Source organism: Podarcis vaucheri (assembly GCF_965113315.1).
Source record: "Podarcis vaucheri genome assembly, chromosome: 12".
Taxonomy (NCBI): domain Eukaryota; kingdom Metazoa; phylum Chordata; class Lepidosauria; order Squamata; family Lacertidae; genus Podarcis; species Podarcis vaucheri.
Window position 1 is genome coordinate 14,056,268 of NC_138750.1, and position 21,583 is coordinate 14,077,850.

The following is a 21,583-nucleotide window of genomic DNA, read 5'->3' on the forward strand; positions in this document are numbered from 1 at the left end:
TGGAGGACTCCCTGGTCCTGAATGAGGTAACTGTGCCCCTGAAGGACCAGGTGCACAGCCTGGGAGTCATTCTGGACTCACAGCTGTCCATGGAGGCGCAGGTCAATTCTGTGTCCAGGGCAGCTGTTTATCAGCTCCATCTGGTACGCAGGCCGAGACCCTACCTGCCTGCAGTCTGTCTCACCAGTGTGGTGCATGCTCTAGTTATCTCTCGCTTGGACTACTGCAATGCGCTCTGTGTGGGGCTACCTTTGAAGGTGACCCAGAAACTACAATTAATCCAGAATGTGGCAGCTAGACTGGTGACTGGGAGCGGCCGCCCAGACCACATATCACCAGCCTTGAAAGACCTACACTGGCTCCCAGTACGTTTCTGAGCACAATTCAAAGTGTTGGTGCAGACCTTTAAAGCCCTAAACGGCCTTGGTCCAGTATACCCGAAGGAGCGTCTCCACCCCCATCGTTCTGCCCGGACACTGAGGTCCAGCACTGAGGGCCTTCTGGTGGTTCCCTCAATGCGAGAAGTGAGGTCACAGGGAACCAGGCAGAGGGCCTTCTCGGTGGTGGTGCCCAGCTTGTGGAACTCCCTCCCACCAGATGTCAAATAGAAAAACAACTACCAGACTTTTAGAAGACATCTGAAGGCAGCCCTGTTTAGGGAAACTTTTAATGTTTAATAGATTATTGTATTTTAATATTTCGTTGGAAGCGGCCCAGAGTGGCTGGGGAAACCCAGCCAGATGGGTGGGGTATTATTAATAATAATAATAATAATAATAATAATAATAATAATAATAATTTTATAAGACACTTGGTCATATGATTGACTCTACATGCTGTGGTTTTAGTGTCGTAATTCTGGATAATGTTAATGACCTACCAACACACTTATCAGCACAGTGGAACCTTGGTTCTTGAACTTAATCCATTCCAGAAGTCCATTCAACTCCTGAAACGTTTGAAAACCAAGGTGCAGCTTCCAATTGGCACAGACGCCCCAGAAACAAGAGCTGAAAACTGCATTGGACGTTCAGCTTCCAAAAAACATTTGAAAACCAGAACACATACTTCTGTTTTTTCGTCGGCTAAGCCGTTCGAGAACCAAGGTTCCACTGTAATGTTTAATTGTGGATCATGCTAACCATTTACACACAAACACAACTTCATGCCCTCAGTTGCCTTAGAAACAAGAACCCTCTGATGTGCTAATTTTCTTACATGATACTTTCATGTTGCATGGAATTATACAGGTAGAAGAGGAACACTAAGATACAATGAGCATATCTTAGAATGAGCAACCATGATTGAGATGACCGGGGGTTGCATTAAAGCACCTGTACACTTTTTGTTTTGTTTCTATCTGAGAGTATTACCCTTGGTTCTTGTCCGGGAAAACAGTAGTTTAAATATGCCCTCTTCCAGAAGCTCCCTTCTGCAAGGAACTCTGCAAATGCCCTGAAAACCTAGTCTATGCTCAAGCAGGTAACTAACTACTACAATAGGCTTCATTTTAAGTTTGCGTGTATGTGTTCGTGTGTGTGTATGTGTTGCCTTCCGTTTCCCTTCATTCCCCCCTGATTTCTCCAAATAAGCTTCCATTTATATTTGGACATTTGGCTTCATTGGTTTCAAAAGGAATTTCTCATTCAGATCTTCCCCATGTGCTAAAACCACACAGCTAAGAGTTAAAGCTGCTCATTGCATCCTAAGGTTGTTTCAAAGGGTCTTGCAAAGGTCTGCCTCATACATATGCTTCAGGTTACATACGCTTCAGGTTACAGACTCTGCTAACCCAGAAATAGTACCTCAGGTTAAGAACTTTGTTTCAGGATGAGAACAGAAATCGTGCTCTGGCGGCGCAGTGGCAGCGGGAGGCCCCATTAGCTAAAGTGGTGCTTCAGATTAAGAACAGTGAAATATACTCAGAGTCGCAAAGTGATTTCATGCTCTTTATTCAGCTCATAGTGGTGAGGAGGAATGAATGAAAGTCCCCTCAAAGTATCTGCTTTATATACATTATTTACACAATGGGCTGCACATGATTGGTTAATTCTGGAATTCTACTGTAAGCCAATCAGGTTGTGGATTCACTTATATCTGGAGCATGATTGGGTGGTTCCTGCCAACCAATCATACTGCTGCATTGTTCTCGGACCAATCAGACTGCTGCATTCTGAATCCTATTGTTCTAGGACCAATCAGACTGCTGCAATTTGGATCCTATTGTTCTAGGACCAATCAGACTGCTGCAGTTTGGATCCTATTCAACTCAGTACATAACAAACAGTTTCAGGTTAAGAACAGACCTCCAGAATGAATTAAGTTCTTAACCCAAGGTACCACTGTACTGTACAAAGCTTCTTTGTTTGTTTTCTCTAGAGGTGGGTGAAAGAGAGGAGTACCGGGCAGTTGGGCTCAGAAATTTCAGAAACCGCTGAACAGCCTGGTCCAAGGTAGAAGCTCACCTGTCTGGTATAAGCCCATGGTAATTCAATTGGGGAGAACTCTTATACAAAAAACAGGGAGCGGTCTGCCAGTAAGCCAAACCCCTCTGCCTCAGATCCATGCCCCTACAAATGCATTTTCAAAGGGGGAAGAAAGCTACAAAGTCCCCTGTCATGAATACAATGCTTGCTTTGAGCACACCACAGTGAAACTTGAGGCATACATTTACAGCAGGGGTCAGCAACCTTTTTCAGCTGTGGGCCAGTCCACTGTCCCTCAGACTATATGGTGGGCCAGACTATATTTTGAAAAAAATAACGAACAAATGCCTATGCCCCACAAATAACCCGGAGATGCATTTTAAAGAAAAGCACACATTCTACTCATGTAAAAACACGCTGATTCCTGGACCATCCACGGGCCAGATTTAGAAAGTACACTGGTGCCTCGCAAGACGAAAAGAATCCGTTCTGTGATTCTCTTCGTCTAGCGGTTTTTTTCGTCTTGCGAAGCAAGCCCATTGAAGGATTAGCGGATTAGCGCTATTAGCGGCTTTTAGAGGCTTTTAGCGGCTTATCTGCTGATCGGATCAGCTGATAAGCGGCTTAGCGGCTTAGAAAAAGGGGGGGAAAGGGAAAAAAACCAGCAGGAACTCGCAAGACATTGTCGTCTTGCGAAGCAAGCCCATAGGAGATTTGTTTTGTGAAGCACCTCCAAAACGGAAAACTCTTTCGTCTAGCGAGTTTTCCGTCTTGCAAGGCATTCGTCTTGCGGGGCACCACTGTAATTGGGCCGCATCCAGCTACTGGGCCTTAGGTTGGCTATCTCTGATTTACAGCATACTTCTTTCTTTCAAGAGCTTGACCCCAGTTTGTTGGCGAGGCCAGAAAAGAGGAAAGAGTCGAAGAGAGAGAAAGAGAGGTTTCGTGGCCTTACGCAACATATGCTTTCTTCGTTTTCTGGAGCCAGGTTCCTGCGTGCCGCGGTTTCAAAGTGGAAGATCATTATTAGTCTGCTACGGGACAAAACCAGAAGTGGTTGCCTTTTGTCTTGTCTACCCGCTTTGTTCAGCAGTTGCCAAAACCTCATGCACATGGTAGGGGCTCAGTGCTTGCCTAAGAAGTTTATTTTGTTTCTGCTTTTGCTGACTTCCTTGGTTGTGGCATGGATGGAACTTCTGCCTTTGTCTTCCTCTTTCATTTTATAAAAGCAACTACGTGTGTGCGTGTGTGTAGGTAGGTAGGTAGGTATGTAGACAGATAGATAGATAGATCTAGATAGTTACATGGCACCCCGATCTCCACAGCTGTGTGACATCCCAGGGCTGCCTGTGTCTTACCCATGGTTTGTGTTTCCTTTGGAAATGAGGCACAGTGCTGGTTTGGGTCGGTTGTTCATTTGGTCAGTGTCATTTGGCTCTGTGCCTCTTTCTTGAGGTGTAAAATTTTCCACTAGAGTCAGAAGTAGCCCATTTGTTATCGTTAGAAATTTTTTTCATGCTGGAGAGGTCCGTACATATCAAGTGGAACCGGTCCTGAAGACAGCCGTCTCTCTCCTCTGTTTGAGTACATTTGGAAGTAACCTGTTGACTTTGAAAGTTTTTTCCAAGCTCAGAAGGTAGCCTCTGGGTCATTGTATCAGTTATATTTGCCTTATAGGATTTCTCAGCGAAGGCCAGTTCTTGAGGCAGGCTTGTTGGGTAGTTAATATTTTCGGAATCTTGTCGGAGCCCTTTAAGATGAGTTGACCAGTCCAGAACAGTGGAAGGAGGAGGAATGGTCAGCTCCCTCTTACTCTCCTCCTTTTGGAGAAAATAATGTGTGATTTCGCTCCGTCTCCTTCAGCGAATCTGGCATGATTCCCAGATCTTTCCAGTTTTTTCTAGTAAGTACCATAATAATTATGAATATTTGTTGGCAGTTTGCAGAAATCAATTATCTCCAAATGTGGCAGCCTTGAATTTTTGAGTCCGGAGTCGGTGCCATCCAGCAGAAGGGAATGTTTTAGAGACTCTGCAGCTGCCACCTGGGCTCGCTCGTCAACAGTTCTGATAACCAAGATGTTTCTCTTCCTTAATTTATAACTAGTATCATGTATCTGGCTCGACCTTGCATTTGGCACTGCCTAGCAAAGTGCTCAGCCCAGCCCGGCTTCATGCAGCCTCAGAGTTTAGGGGAGTTAGAACAATAAAACAATGAGATAAAACAACAAATTAAAACAACAAAAGGAAGCACTAAAAGGAGTTAAGAAATAAAATGGAAGAGGGGATAAAAACAAATGCTAAGGGTCGGTCATAGAGCAGAAACTTGCCTTAGAGTTGGCCTTAGAGCTCAGAACCCTGCTTCAAGCATTCAGCAGCCATCTTCCTACCCAATGTGGTTTATTTACACACCTGAGCCTACTGTGAAGGGGTTCAAAGCATCACATCCCCATGCTGTGACCTCCACCACTCCCGCTTGTCACTGAGAAGAGACAGAACAGGATTTTTCTTCACCCTACATCAGGCAAACTGCAATCCTGCACATCTCCCTCCTGGACTTTTGTCTTACTTTACTCACTAAATCCAGGGCTCAGGGAGGGGCTTCCCCCATTTGGCTGTATGGCAGTTTTTAAAAAATAAAAATATTTTAAAATTAAATTTTCCATTTTAACAATCCAATCCAATCACATTAAATATTCCAAATTATACAAATACATATCATATAGTCAAGATATTCTGCCAAATTATAATTTTTTATTGGGACTTCCCATGCTTCAAGTTCCGGGGGCTGTATGGCAGTTTTGTTAGGTTAATGATTTCAACCATCATCAGGTTTCCATCCCACTCAGTGAGCTATTTTGAACAGAAGCTGTTTGGCACAGTTTCACTCACCAAACATTGATTAATTCTAACTTTCACCGGAACAAGGAATTTAGGGTGTCTCGCATCAAACAAACCCATCTCTCTCTCTCTCTCTCTCTCTCTCTCTCTCTCACACACACACACACACACACACACACACACACTTGCTGACTCGCTCCTCTTTCTTTCTCTTCCCTTTTGGGCACAGCAGTGCAAAGTTTAATACTGTTCTGAGCTGAGTCAGCTTAATGGCTGCTATTTATTTATTTGTACGGCTGTTATGTGGAAGCAGCTCAGGAAATTGCTGTGTCGTTTACCAGTAATTCGCAGGCTTGTGGCCTCTGGTCCTGCCAAAAGGAGAAGGGATGGAAGAAAGGCAAATACTGCACCTAATCCCTCCGAGGTTTGGGCGATTTGCAGCATGGCCAGGAATTGGTTGACAGGGAGTTACTACAGCTCTCTGCTGTAGCTGCTGCCTTCCCTCTCTCTGTGCTGTGGCTACCATTTTGCGATCCTAGAGGTTCAAGGATAGCGTCCAGTTTCCCCTTCAATAAGATATGAATAGAAGAAATTGTCAGACACAAGTTAAGGAGATAACTGCTTTAAACAACCTAATGTTCATTAGTTGTTTATATCTGTAGTGCCGGATTTACGTATAAGCTAAACAAGCTATAGCTTAGGCCCCCACTCTCTTGGGGTCCCCCCCAAAAAATTAAACCCTGGATGTACATTTCCAAAATATAAAATAAAAAATAAATAAAATAAAACCAACATACAGCAACAGTGTTTTGTGTTGTGTAGGCTCCTATGATGTAAGTCAGGGGTCAGCAAACTTTTTCATCAGGGGGCCGGTCAACTGTCCCACAGACCTTGTGGGGGGCCAGACTATATTTTGAAAAATATGCGGTAAATACCCTGCAAACTGGTCCCACAGCTGCCTTCGGACCTGGAGGAAGAACGCACTCTGCACACGCTCAGGAGCGCGTCTCACCGGCCTTGTTGACGGGCAGCAGCTGCTCCATCGGCCCGTCCCAGCAGAGCTTCCAGGCAGCGTGCACCACGTGCTGCGGCCCATCGTCCGAGGCCAGGTCAGCGGGCAGGCTGCGCACACAGAGCGCCGGGCAGGTGGCACACAGCTCACCTCCACCACCGAGCCAGGTGCCAGGCGTGGGACCAGCTGGCGTGCCAAGCTCTGGCTGAAGATCTGCAATGCGCCCAGTGGCGTAGCGTGGGTTGTCAGCACCCGGGGCAAGGCAAATAATTTGCGCCCCCTAACCTGTGGATTTGCGCCCCCTAACCCTAACCCCCAGATGTTGCGCCCGGTGCGGCCGGCCCCCCCTGCACCCCCCACGCTACGCCACTGAATGCGCCCGTCACGATGCCCATGGCGCAGCCCAGACCTGCCACCCGCCCACTCCGTCCATGGCTACGCTGGGTTTACCTCAGTATGCAGGCGGCGAGGCTTCGGATTGGCTGCAGGAACTTCCTGCAGCCAATCTGAAGCCGTGCCACCATCACCGCCTGCCCAGAAGCTGTGCCAGTGTTGCGAAAGTCGAGGTGTCCGTTTGACAAGATGGACTGTTTTAAGAGGTGGCAGAAAGATATTTCGAAATTTGTCTGGCAGGGCAAAAAGCCCAGAATTAAATTTAAAATACTGACAGATGCTAAAGAAAGAGGGGGATTTGCCCTGCCAGACTTAAAACTGTACTATGAAGCAGCAGCATTTTGCTGGCTGAAAGAGTGGATGCTCCTCGAGAACACAGACATTTTGGACTTGGAAGGTTTTAATAATGCATTCGGTTGGCATGCATATCTATGGTATGACAAAATCAAGGTGCATAGGGCCTTTAAAAACCATATTGTTAGAAAAGCATTGTTTAATGTTTGGATAAGATATAAAGATTTGTTGGAAAACAAAACCCCTAGATGGTTGTCACCCTTGGAGGCTAAGGCATTGAAGAAACTCAATATGGAGGCCGGATGGCCGAAGTATTGGGAAATCCTGGAACAAGAGGGAGATAAATTGAAATTACAAAGTCATGAGAAATTGAAACCTAAAGTAACAGATTGGCTTCAATATTACCAAATAATTGAGATTTTTAAACAGGACAGGAAAATTGGCTTTCAGGTGGAAAAATCAAAATTAGAAACTGAATTGTTAGAACCCAATACTAAGAACTTGTCAAGAATGTATAATTTGCTGCTGAAATGGAATACACAAGATGAAACAGTTAAATCGGCTATGATTAAATGGGCACAGGACATTGGTCATAACATTGTGTTTGCTGACTGGGAATGGTTGTGGAACACCGGTATTAAATTTACGGCATGTAATGCCTTAAAGGAAAACGTTATGAAAATGATTTACAGGTGGTACATGACCCCAGTCAAGCTAGCAAAAATCTACCATTTGCCTGATAATAAGTGTTGGAAATGTAAAGAAATTGAAGGTACTTTCTATCACCTTTGGTGGACATGCCCGAAGATTAAGGCTTTCTGGGAAATGATATATAACGAAATGAAAAAGATACTTAAATGTACTTTCCCTAAAAAACCAGAGGCCTTTCTCTTGGGCATGGTCGGCCAATTGGTATCAAAGAAGGATAGAACTTTCTTTATGTATGCCACAACAGCAGCAAGAATACTCATCACAAAGTATTGGAAGACACAAGATTTACCCACCCTGGAAGAATGGCAGATGAAAGTGATGGACTATATGACATTAGCTGAGATGACTGGCAGAATTCGCGATCAGGGAAAGGAGACGGCGGAAGAAGAATGGAAGAAATTTAAAATCTACCTTAAGGACTATTATAAACTTGTTGAAGGTTAAAATGTCGAGGTTTGAGTAAGAAAGGGTTACAGCGATATAAGACTAGATTGAAGGAAAGATTAAGAGGACAGAGGACTGACAGACATATTTAGAGTTGCTAAAAACCTTCGGACATTGGGATGCAGAAAGGGGAGGTATGGGGAAGTCCGAGAAACACGGTCTATGGAAAAAAGGTTATGAAATTATACGTGTTTGTATGTCTTTATATATGTTTGTATTGTCTTAAAATTTTTTGTAAAACTAATAAAAAATTTATAAAAAAAAAGAAAGTTGAGGTGTCTGCAGCACGCAGGGACTGACCAAGCAGGTGGCAGGGTCCGCAGGCCAGATTTACGATCTTGGCGGGTCGCATCCGGCCCCTGGGCCTTAGTTTGCCTACCCCTGATATAAGTAATGGGCCCTGCCTGCTAGCCTGCTCCCTAAAATATAACTGGTTTGCTCATTTCTGGACATATAAAGGGCCCCATTACCTTCAGTAGCTTAGGGCCTCATCAAACCTAAATCCGGCCCTGCATATTTGCTATTTGTTATTCATTGTAAACACATAGTCCCTCACTAATAAGTAAAGCAGGTGTTACAAAAGTGTTGAATATATTTACAACACAATAATATAAAGACGATATGGGACGCGGGTGGCGCTGTGGGTAAAACCTCAGTGCCTAGGACTTGCTGATCGCATTGTCGGCGGTTCGAATCCCCGCGGCGGGGTGAGCTCCCGTCCTTCAGTCCCAGCTCCTGCCCACCTAGCAGTTCAAAAGCACCCCTAAGTGCAAGTAGATAAATAGGTACCGCTTTGTAGCGGGAAGGTAAACGGCGTTTCTGTGCGCTGCGCTGGTGCTGGCTCGCCAGAGCAGCTTCGTCACGCTGGCCACGTGACCTGGAAGTGTCTTCGGACAGCGCTGGCTCCCGGCCTCTTAAGCGAGATGAGCGCGCAACCCCAGAGTTGGTCACAACTGGCCCGTACGGGCAGGGGTACCTTTACCTTTAATATAAAGACGAAGGATTTATTGACTATTCTTTTAGTGGCTGCTCAGCTATCAGTAGCTCAAACCTTGAAGGCTTTACAAGGATTATCCATGGATAAATTTTATGCAGTATGCTGGCCAATTGGTTGGTTAGCATCTGCCTGTCTTGGGAGACAACGGAGATGTGTGCCATTTATCCAATATCCAATATGAAACTATCTGCAGATACGGCTATCTTGAACAGTAAGGCTTTCCCTATATTCTTTCCTGGTAATGACTCTCTATGATGGCTAAAACAAATTTTACAGGACACTATATGCTGCATAGTTTTTTGTTTGTTTGTTTTGAAATAATTTTTATTAAAGATTTTCTTGAATTACAAAAGAACGTGCAATGTCTCTTTTCTTATGCTGGATAGTTGAATAATTTGTATGGCTTAATAAGAATCCTTTATTTAATAAAATATATACACCTCTTGATTATAAACACAACAACCTTCAAAGCAGTTTACTAAAGGATAAAACAATAAAAATTAGGAAGGATTACAACCATACTTCAAAACCTACAAAAGTTAAAATACAGAAATAAATTAAAATTACCTGAACTTTCTAAGCATTAAGGTTAATGCATAATCAGATACCAGTTTGGGGGGGCATGCTATATGTGTGTGTATATATATTTCTTTTTTGTTGTTGTTAAGATTTTATTGATTTTCCATTTTCAAAACAAATATCCACTATCAATACTAAACATTAGCTTTTCATCCCCCCCATTGACTTCCCTCAGCTTCCATTTCTGGTTTATTACATCAAATGATACGTTCTGCTGTTTATATACAATACTATGTTATCACAGTGTTATATTCCTTGTTTTATGTAAATATAATTGTAAATGTTTATTTCAATCCTGCCAACGAGTCCATTTTTTTTGGTGTTTCTGCAAAAATATTGTAATAGGTTCCCATTCTTTTTCAAAGTCCCTGTTGTCCTTTTCTCGCAGTTTGTCCGTTAACTTTGCTAACTCTGCATAGTTCATCCATTTTTCTTGCCATTGTTCTTTAGATGGTACTTCTCCAGCAATTCTAACAGCAATTTTGTGCTATTAGGGTTCTTGCTGCTGTTGTAGCATATATAAATAATGTCCGTTTTTCTTTCGGCAGCTCTTGTCCTAAAATACCTAACGAAAAGGCTTCTGGTTTTTAAAGAAATGTTATTTTAAATATACTTTTCAGTTTGTTGTATATCATTTCCCAAAATATTTTGATAATCTTGCACTCCCACCACATAAAATGTACCTTCCCTTTCTTTACACCTCCAACAGTTCTTTTGCTCTGTTTTATACATTTTTGCCAATTTTACTGGCGTGATATACCATCTGCACATCATTTTCATATAATTCTCCTTCAATAATAAACAATCAGTAAATTTCAAATTCACTTTCCACAATCTGATCCAGTCCTCAATATATCAACATGGCGTTTTCCCCATGGACAGATCTTTGGACCCAACCCTATTCGCTCACTCACATCTAGGTCAAATTGTAGGCTAGCATTCAGTATACAAAATATTCTTCAGGGAACAATCACAGAAGGATGGAGCCATCTTGGTCACTGGTGTTCTGCGTATGGTTGCTGGTTATGGTGACCTCTGGAACAGGAATGGGAGCTCTATCACAAGGAGCACAGAAACAAAAGAACGAGACACATCTGAGAGCCAAGCGAGAAAGCTTCTTTCTGAATTTTTCACCAGCAAAAGCATAGATGATGGGATTAAGGCAGCAGTGGCTGAAAGCCAGCGATTCGGTGATTTGCATGGTGTAATCTAAAAGCCTCCTTGAGCTGCAGCTCTGAAAGAAATCGGAGAGCCTCAATATCTGCAGAAAAAGTGATATGTGGTATGGAGTCCAGAACAGGAAGAACACAACAACCACTAATAAAATCAGCTTCATGGCTCTTCTTTTCCGGTGATTTTTGCAGGACATCAAGGTTTTGACGATCATCAGGTAGCAGAAACTCATGATGCACAATGGGAGAAGGAAACCAATGACGTTATATTCTATGTAAGTGAAAATGGGCCAGATTTCCTCAAGGTGTTCTGGATACAGAGAAGTGCATTCTCTACCTATATTTCGGATGAACACGAAATGGGGAGCTGCAAACAAAATGGCCAGGGTCCAGACTGCAAGGCTAGTGAGAGATCCATGTCGGATTGTTCTGGCTTTCATGATGCAAGTTGCCCGGACGATAGCAAAGTACCGATCAATGCTTATGACAGTGATGAAAAACATCCCTCCGTACAAGCCCACGGAATAGAAAGAGGAAACGATCCGACACGGAATGTTCCCGAGTGTCCAACCTTTTACGATGTAAGAAGCCCAAAAGGGAAGAGAAATGACAAAAAGGAGATCACAAATGGCCAAGTTCAGGAGAAATATGTCAGTGACGCTCTTTTGACGCCCACCTTGCACGATGGTCAGAACCACCAGGCCATTTCCAACCAGCCCTACGGTGAACACAAGGGCGTACAGTATTGGCAGAAAGACTTTGCCAAATGCCTGGATGTCTGTTTTCTCGCACATTATGGCCTGCTCTTCATAGAGATACTCAGTGACCACTTCCAGATGGTCCTCAGCCATGATGAATACTTGCCTGAAAAAGGAAAAGGAGAAGCACAGTTAGCTGTGGAAGAGAGAAATAGACTTCTCTCCTGAGGTGTCTGGTGTCCATTGGAATTGGCAGGGAGGCCAACAGTAAGTGGCGCTAGAACCAATGGCAGGCAGAGCTAACTAATTCTGGATTTCATATAATCATAGAGAGAGTCATCTAGTCCAACTCCCTGTCATGCAGGAATATGCAGGTGGTCTGTATGGGGATTGAATCTGTGACTTTGGTTTTACCAGTACCTAACCAACTAAGCTAACTGGAGAAGACAGGCAAGTGTTGGTGGATCAGCCTCTGGTGCTCATTTCAAATGCAAAGCAGCTGTGAACCCGACATTAAAGTCCTACAGTTGTGTTAAATCACCTCTTCACATTTTAAGTAACATTTTTGTTTTTGTCATGTGGCCTGAATGACTAAGCCACTTCTGGTGAACCAGAGCAGTGCACGGAAATGCCATTTACCTTCCTGCCAGAGCAGTACGTATTTACGTGCTTTCGAACTGTTAGGTTGGCAGGAGCAGGGACCGAGCAATGGGAGCTCACCCCGTCGTGGGGATTCAAACCGCCGACCTTCTGATCGGCAAGTCCTAGGCTCTGTGGTTTAACCCACAGCGTCACCCGTGCCCCAGTTCCCTTAATTCTTTGGGCGAAACCCTGTGCATTAAATGTTGCCGCATGCCACCATTTTGAGGGTTTTTGTTTTTTAATGTCTGCATTATTGTTTACAGTTAACTTCCTAAAAAAATTGTGCTATTTCTAGATAGACCCAGATTACCGGAACATAAATTAACTGTGGAAGCACTTTCCCAAGTGCTAGTTGGGGAAATAACATGTGCCTCTTTTGTCCATGCAAAATTGAGATTGCCTGTGAGGCTCGCAAGTCTTTTGCCAGAGAGCCACACTAAGGATTATGGAGCTCTGTGGCAGAACTTCTCATTCCTTTTTCTACATCACAACCCCCGTGTTGTGGTACCAATTGGGCCATGTGGTGGCAGCTCTTTACCAAGAGAAAAAAGAAGACATGGCAGATCAAATCATGGATGTCTTGTTATTTGACATATTCACAGGTATTAAAATGCTTGAGTTTGTTCAGTCTCCAGACTACCATATGTACATTTGTGCCATTTAAGTAGACTCCCAAGGTAACTATCATTTTCTCTGAAAAGGTAAAATTTGATTCTTTTCTATGATAGGTCACCCTGGATGGAATCTGTCAAAAGGTGATTCAAGCCAATTTTCCAGTAGACAGCAGAAACATTTTGAAATATACTCATAGTCAAGAGTGGATTTCATGCTCTTTATTCAGCTCATAGTGGTGAGGAGGAATGGCAGTTCCCCCAGAATGTCTGCTTTATATACATTATTTACACAATGGGCCCCACGTGATTGGCTAATTCCGGGATTCTCCTGTAGGCCAATCCGGTTGCGGATTCACTTCCACCTGGAGGTGGATTGGGTGGCTCCTGTGGACGAATCAGACTGCTGCATTCTGGATCCTATTGTTCTAGGACTAATCAGACTGCTGCATTCTGAATCCTATTGTTCTAGGACCAATCAGACCGCTGCATTCTGAATCCTATTGTTCTAGGACCAATCAGACTGCTGCATTTTGGATCCTATTCAACTCAGTACATAACACATTTCATCAGCCTAAAGTGGTATTTTAAATTTGTGCAGCATGACCAAGACTTGGCGAGGGTGTGTGTGTGTGTTCCTTTTGCAATCCCAGGGTGATATGGGGCTGCAGTCCTACACAAACTGAATTTGAAATAAGGCCGTTTAAATCTGTAAAAGGAACTTTGAGTAAACATTTACAGATGCTTGTCATTTTACAGTGGAAAAACCAAGTACAGCAGAACCCTGGAAGCCAGTGAGACGAAGGAAACGATGGGGGAAAAAATGTGCAAGTGGAACGAGGTTTAGTGGAGAAACAGTTTTTGGATAAAGCTAGAAGCTGTTAAGTCCGGAGGCATCCTTAGATGTTACAAGAAGAGAGAAAAGCCTGTCTTGCGTTTCATATGATGCGCAGTTGCAGCCTCAGCTATCAGAAGCCTGGGAAACCCTTTGGTACCCTCTTCTCTGAGGTTCACTCATATTCACTGAAAAGCAGCTCCTCTGCCACAATACGGAAACCTCAGCAGTCACATTTTGATAGTTCCCACTCATGGTGTTAGTTTCAAGCCAGACCTGATAACCAGACATTAGGTCGCTGTAAGGTAGTGGTTCTCAAAGGGTGTGGCAGGCAAGGGAAGATTCAAGAACAAGAAACAGGCAAACATTTCAGTGTTTTACACACACACACACACAGAGAGAGAGAATATGGGTTGATAGGTTCTCAAAATACAGTGGTACCTCGGGTTACAGACACTTCAGGTTACAGACGCTTCAGTTTACAGACTCCACTAACCCAGAAATAGTACCTCGGGTTAAGAACTTTGCTTCAGGATGAGAACAGAAATTGCACGGCGGTGGCAGCGGGAGGCCCCATTAGCTAAAGTGGTGCTTCAGGTTAAGAACAGTTTCAGGTTAAGAACGGACCTCTGGAACGAATTAAGTTCTTAACCCGAGGTACCACTGTAGCTTTTTTGACAAATATGAAAGATCGGGAAAGGCTTCTTTGTGTTGTTGAGGAGATGAGAGTTTGTCTCAAATGAAACCAAATATAAATGAGATCACCCATACCTCTCATTGAGTTTGTATATAGCCATTTATTATAGTAATTTTATTATTTGTACCCCACCCATCTGACTGGTTTGCCCAAGCCACTCTGGGCAGCTTCCAACATGTATAAAAAGACAATAAAACATTAAACATTTTAAAAGTTTCCCTATACAGGGCTGCCTTCAGATGTCTTCCAAAGCTTGCATCTCCTTGTCTCAGGAGTCACATAACTCCATACCATCCAACATTTCTCTCATGAAAATAGGGGTGTCCTAAGGAAAAGCAGGACATTCCGGGGTCAAATCAGAAATTGGAATGGCTTCTGTAAATCTGGGACTGTCCCTGGAAAACAGGGGCACTTTGAGGGTCTGGGCTTAAGGTACATATGGAAGAGGATTGTTTATCATTATATTTTGGGAACGATTCCTGTTCTTATGTAGCTGCATTGTTTTATACTACCTGGATGTCCCATGATCATATTATAAAGCACTTATGTTCCGTGTTATAAATCAAGCACTGCAAGAAATAGTTTCTTATCATTTTCCAATGGATCTTTTCTCAATAGAAAACTTGGTGTGGCGTGAGCAAATTTTTATTTTGAAAGGGTGACCCGGGGAATTTTTTGCTTTGTTTTGTTTGAGAAGCAACCTGTTAATCCAGCCTTTCTCAACCTGTGGGTCTCCAGATGTTGTTGAACTACAACTCCCATCACCCCTAGCTAGCAAGGCCAGAGTTCAGGGATGATGGGAGTTGTAGTCCAACAACATATGGGGACCCACAGGTTGAGAACCGCTGCTGGTTAATCCTTAGTTCCCCTCCTCGGCTACTCCTTTTGCACAGAAGCAGCCTGCTGCTATCTTATCTTGCTGTCCCAGGCAAGGATGGTTGCAGAAGCCCAGAGACAACAGGATGAGGCTTCCCACGTAGATGGGGCAAGAAGACAGGTGGAAGTGGTAATGCTGCAAAAGGCCTGCGTCTGCTGACCTTTGCGGGAAGAAGATGCATATTGCGCTGAGCTCGCTTTCGTGGTACTTCCGTCCCTCTCTCTTCCCACACAGCAAATGCCACCTCTGCCCCTCTCGTCCCCTCTTGCCCACAGGGGACAGTCCTTGTCCTCTTTTGTGTATCCCCTGCCTTCTCTCGGTATAAATTGGGGTGAGGAGGAAAAAGGAACACAGAGTATTGGAGGGTTGGATGCACAGGAAAACCACACCGTGTTGAAACACCCAAGACTTTGAAAAACATTTAATGGGAATTAAATGTTTCACCATACATTTGAAGCACCGTATTTTTTGCTCCATGAGACGCACCCGACCATAAGATGCACCTAGTTTTTAGAGGAGGAAAACAAGAAAAAAAATATTCTGAACGAAACAGTGGATGTATGATTTTTGTGGTTCATGCTGTGGCCACAGACATGTGATTTGACCGTGAGTTTGGGGTAGCTCAGTGCAAAAATCCTGAGGATCCATGTGGATCTGTGCTTTGTAACCACGTTTTTGCGCCCTATTTTTTTTTTTAAAAGCATGATCTGCTTTTTGCCCCTGGACAATTCAGCTCCAGGGACCACGCATTTGCGCCATAAGCGCACAGACATTTCCCTTACTTTTTAGGAAGAAAAAAGTGCGTCTTATGGAGCGAAAAATACGGTACATTGAAAACACATGACTCTCTCTTAATGCCCCACCCCACCCCCATCCCAAAGAATCCTGGGAACTTGGAAAAGCCTAGAGCTACTCTTCCCAGTACCCGCCGTAACAAATGACAGTTCCAGGATTCCTTGGGGGAAGTCATGTGCTTTGAATGCACTTTAAATGTATGGTCTTTGCAAAAGCTCTTTGCAAAAGCCCTCTTCACATGCGTAGCTGATGCATGAAGGGCATAGCCGGGCCCTGCTGCTGACCCCACACCAAAGGTATGCACACTTTTGAGTCTTGCCTTGACCCCACGATGTCCTTTCCGAGAGAGGACCATCTGGAAGGAGAGACTATGTGCATCAACTCCTCTCCCACATGCTCTTCTCAATGTGCGTGGCATACGAGCATTTTGAGGGCAGGGGAGAATGGGCACTGCCCGGCTCTGCCCTCAATGTGTATAGCATATGTTGGGGTAAGGCCTTTGGGGTACGTAGCTAAGTCACAGAGCACAGGTTTGAGCCCCGGCGTCTCCAGATAGGACTAAGGGGAAAACCCTGGAGAGAGACTGCCAACGAGGGCTGCCATATTTCAAAAAGTAAAATTTCTGACACTGCCAACCACCAAAATTGTTGAAGGTATTTTTTAATAAACCTACCCAAACTGTTGAGCTTCATTTGGGAACAAACCCAAATTATTGGGTGATTTTAAGCTTTTGGAGCTGCTTTTTTCCAGCACATTGCCATACATCTGGGTTTTCCCTGACATTTTGCCGGTTCGGCAAAATTCCTTCTCGACACCATTTTTACACCCAAAAACCAGGACATGTCATGAATTTTTGTGACATAGCGCAAGCCTATGGAAGTGAGAGCTGGACCATAAAGAAGGCTGATCGCCGGGTCAGGGTCTGGAAACCTGGATCAAGGGTCAGGGTCTGGAAACCAAGCCTTATGAGGAATGGTTGAAGGAGTTGGGTATGTTTAGCCTAGTTAAAGCTATGGTTTTCCCAGTAGTGATGTATGGAAGTGAGACTATAAAGAAGGCTGATCGCCGAAGAATTGATGCTTTTGAATTCTGGTGCTGGAGGAGACTCTTGAGAGTCCCATGGACGGCAAGAAGACCAAACCTATCCATTCTGAAGGAAATCCGCCCTGAGTGCTCACTGGAAGGACAGATCCTGAAGCTGAGGCTCCAATACTTTGGCCACCTCATGAGAAGAGAAGACTCCCTGGAAAAGACCCTGATGTTGGGAAAGATGGAGGGCACAAGGGGACAACAGAGGACGAGATGGTTGGATAGTGTTCTCGAAGCTACCAGCATGAGTTTGACCAAACTGCGGGAGGCAGTGGAAGGCAGGAGTGCCTGGCGTGCTCTGGTCCATGGGGTCACGAAGAGTTGGACATGACTAAACGACTAAACAGCAACAACAGGGCAAGCCTACTGCCAACCAGTGTAGATAAGAGTGAGACTGGGCCTGTAAGGCAGCTTACTATGGGTAGAGATCCTATAGGTCAGGCCAACATGGGAACCTGCAGATGTTGTTGGGCTCCCATCAGATCCAACCATCAGGTTCGGGGGTGATGGGAGCTCTGGTCTAACAACAACAAGGCTACACCTTCTCTAGATCCAGAGAAAAAGCTTCCTTCTTCACCCCCAAGTCACTCCTTTTATCAGCCTTTTGAGGACAGGGACCGTGTCGCAGCAATCATGCTTTCCCCACTTCACCCATTAATTGCACAGCTAAGCAAAAGACCATCTCTCTGACTACGATGGCTGCTGGATCTTTCTTGACAGCAAAAGAAATGGGCTGGAGGCCCTTTGGTGGAACTGATAGATTGCCAGCAACAGCTCAATCATGGCTGCTGTTTGGAAAAGTCAATTGTTACGAGAGATTGAAAGCTTCACTTCCCGTGGCGGGCTCATTTATTGGTTTTTATTAAAATCAGTGATACAAAAAGTGGAAGAGTATACAAACGCCACAAGCCACAATACAATATCCTGTTTCTTTCAAGCTACCTTCGGTTCTCAAAAAGGTACACCCCATCTCCAGCCTGTCAGAAGCATCTACTGTTAAATAGTTATTTGGAGCCAGTCATTATCATGTATGATCTAGCTGAGATCCCTGCACTGCAGTTGGTTGGACCAGATGAGCCTTGACATTCCTTCCCAAGTCTGCAATTCTATGATTATTTCATTGGCCTGCATCTAAGGATGCTTCCAGATGGGACTTAACGCTGAAGACAGATTGCTGGGATTTCGCAAATGGGTAATGCGCAAGAAAAGACAAGAGAAAACCTGTCCCAAGTGGTGTTTATAGGAAGGCCGTAATACTAAACAATTTTCAGCCACAGCTAAGGAACTATGATTACCTGGTTATACCTTAACACCAAGAGAATGTAATACAGTGGTACCTCTGGTTACGTACTTCATTTGTTCCAGAGGTCTGTTCTTAACTTGAAACTGTTCTTAACCTGAAGCACCACTTTAGCTAATGGGGCCTCCCGCTGCTGCTGCGACGCCGTCGTGCGATTTCTGTTCTCATCTTGAAGCAAAGTTCTTAACCCGAGGTATTATTTCTGGGTTAGCGGAGTCTGTAACCTGAAGCGTATGTAACCTGAGGTACCACTGTATTAGAGATGCTTTAGAAAAGGAGATATCCAATGACCAATGTCAGTCAAACCCACATAGAACCACTAAAATCAGAATACTAGTTAAGTCCATTGATTTGAATTGGTCTGCTCTTAGCATGACTAATGGTGGCTTATCACCCCAGAGTTGTAGCTGTAATAATATAGTTTAGCGTACAACCACAGGTTGTAAAATAGATTATCTTCCACACCTGAACCCTGCAAAAATCAGAATACAACTCCCTTCACATTAGCTGGGATTCCACCCTGCTTGGATTTTTCAGTGCAAATCATTCTTGATTCTAGAGACTTTGGGCAAGATAAGGGAGGTTTGAAAAGCATTCTTTCCAATGCTTTTAGGGTATTCAAATATTCACAACCGTGAAGTATTCACAACCGTGCCAAAGCATGTTTAAGTGTCAAATGACACATTGTGCTAATTGCATAAAAACAATTACTGTGTGCAGTTTTTTAAAATGTCTACAACGACCACAGGGTGGGTTGGGCAGGATTAGACTCACCACCATCCCACAGTCCCAACAACAATCTCTCCTTGGAGGGGCTATTAGCCTCAGGAAAGAGTATTCCACTGGCGACAATGGAAAGGCAAGCATAATCTTAATTGTGCAACCTTCTACATGCCTAATCATAAGTAAATATAATAATATAAAGTTGAGGTCATTTTAATCTGTTTCGGTAGTTTAACTTTTGCATGCTTTAAAGTATGGCTGTAGATTTGTCTCGATTTTATTATCTTTCTGCAAACTTTGAGGTGTTTTTTCTCTTCTTCTTCTTGTCAGTTAAAGAAGCTAATGGATTTTGTACACGGCATTGGCTTGTTAATGAAATATCTGTTTTAAATTGCTACATTCAATCATGCTGAAGACAACACATGGTGTAGAAGTGAAATACATTGTGTGGAGGTACTATCTCACATGGGGCAACTGAAGAATGGAGGGGGGAGAATTCAGTGAGTAGGGAAAGACACGGACAGGAAAATTGTAGCAATAAACAATAATATCATCATCATCATCATCATTATTATATATTTGGTTATTTATACCCAACCTTTTCCGTATCAGAAACTCAAGATGCCTTACAGATAAAATAAGAATAGCTAAAAACATAGGAAGAGGTGTTAGTAAAGCAGGAATGGATAGAAATTGAGAGAGAGGAAAGCAGCAGTTTTAAACAAAGGTTTGATTGTTTTTGAAATGGTGTCTTAGGTTGGTTCACATTTGTGTGAACTGAATCAAATTTCTCCCAATTCCAAAATCTGATACATGCTTACCTAAGCTGAGAATAAGTCCAGTTGAGCTCTTGGGGCTAACTTTTGAGCAGGCATACACAGGATTCTGCTGTTAATATAGTTTTTTTAAAAAAAACAACAACATGATTTCAAGGTTCCAGTTACAGATAGGTAGCCGTGTTGGTCTGCCATAGTCAAAAATTTTCCTTCCAGTAGCACCTTAAAGACCAACTAAGTTAGTTCTTGGTATGAGCTTCCGTGTGCATGCACACATGTATCTGAAGAAGTGTGCATGCACACGAAATGATTTCAAGGTTTAGCCTTGGAAGGACTTCTACTGCAGCTCCTTCCCTACTAACAGCAGTGGATATTTCCATGCCGCAGACTGGAAGTGATGTTTCAACTCCACTATTTTGGCACTGTTGAAATCTCTGTGGCAAACAATATATATAATTTTTTAATAAACAAAACAAAGAAGATATGTTTCACGCTGCAGCCACACATCCTTAACACATCCTAACACATCCTTAATCAGTTGTCGGCCTTCATATTTACTTTCGTAGCTGTTGGTTGAGAAGGAGATCAAAATTACACGAGCTAATATTGCGAACTAGAATGGCCAGGTAAAAAGGACACTGGCTCTTGCACCTTTAATAGTAGTTTGTCATGCAAAGTAGCCTATTGAAATGCCCTCTCCTGTACAACTATTAAAGGTGCAGGAGTGCTATGGCCCTTCAGATATTGTATGGTGCTTCTTGTTCTTACCTTAATAGGCTCTGTCTTGCTTTAAATGAAAATGTGCTCAAATCTGACCAGGGTGATTGCTCCCTCTTCTGCCTTAGACTGATGCAGTCAGAGCATAGACTGCAGATGCTGCAAGTGTTTCCTCAATTGCAACCCAGCTCTGCAAGGGAAATGAACTGCTTCTTCCGAGAAGATCTTGCATAGGCTGACCAGGGCTGCATGCATGTTTAACTGGGTTCTTGCTGGGCTGGAAAAAAAAATATGGGGTGGGATTATGACATGAACACCCACCAGATTCTGAGATGAATGAATCATGTGACATAAAGAGTGTCCCCTGGAAAATTAATTTCCCCAGCGTGCCATGGACTTGACTCCCAACAATAATTTCTCATTTGTTTTGTTTTGTAACGTTTATGTCACATGTTGTGTTGCAAGCATGCCTCTACTCCACTCTGAAAGGAAGGACAGGGTATAAAAACTTTTAAATAAATAAATGTCGTTTTAGATAGATAGATACAGTGGGTTCCCCCCCCTAAAAAATGTTCAGGGGTACTCTCATTTTGACTCAAGAAAATTACCATTTTATAGTTCAAATCGAGGGAAATAAATACAGTAAACGGACAAAAGTACAAAGAACATGCATTGCCTCATATTACACAGCTGACAGCTGACAGTAACTTCCACATTGGCATGAGGTTGTGTGCACTAACGTCTTCCCTTGCTGTTGGTATCTGTCGCCAGCCCTCTAATGCAGATGTCATAAGAGAAACCATGATTAGAAAGGGGAATTAAAGACTGACACTGTCTATATTCGTATCTGCTTTATATTCTGTATTGAGTAAGTATATGTATGCTATCAGAGAATGTCGTTTTCTGAGAAATAATGTACCTTTGACTTCAAGAATGAATCTTTTTACTTGTACCT

At 43.5% G+C, this 21,583-nt stretch overlaps 1 protein-coding gene across 2 annotated transcripts; it reads right to left on the reverse strand.

Moving 5' to 3' along the window:
• Positions 1–9,153: 9,153 nt before the first annotated feature.
• On the reverse strand, positions 9,154–21,336 carry LOC309515341 (CX3C chemokine receptor 1-like). Of its 2 annotated transcripts, XM_082193122.1 has the most exons (3): positions 20,680–21,336; positions 19,957–20,023; positions 9,154–11,732 (listed from the first exon to the last, which is right to left on the reverse strand). In XM_082193122.1, exon 3 carries the CDS (start codon positions 11,717–11,719, stop codon positions 10,667–10,669), a length of 1,053 nt encoding a protein of 350 aa, XP_082049248.1. In that variant the 5' UTR covers positions 11,720–11,732; positions 19,957–20,023; positions 20,680–21,336; the 3' UTR covers positions 9,154–10,666. The 2 variants fall into 2 exon arrangements, with proteins under 2 accessions (XP_082049248.1, XP_082049247.1); XM_082193121.1 differs by lacking the exon at positions 19,957–20,023 and having other exon boundaries at positions 9,437–11,732; positions 20,680–21,335.
• Between the last annotated feature and the right edge of the window lie 247 nt (positions 21,337–21,583).

What these genes read in the sequence shown, in the direction of transcription:
- LOC309515341 (XM_082193122.1), bottom strand. Translation starts at nt 11,719, where the DNA reads ATGGCTGAGGACCATCTGGAAGTGGTCACTGAGTATCTCTATGAAGAG.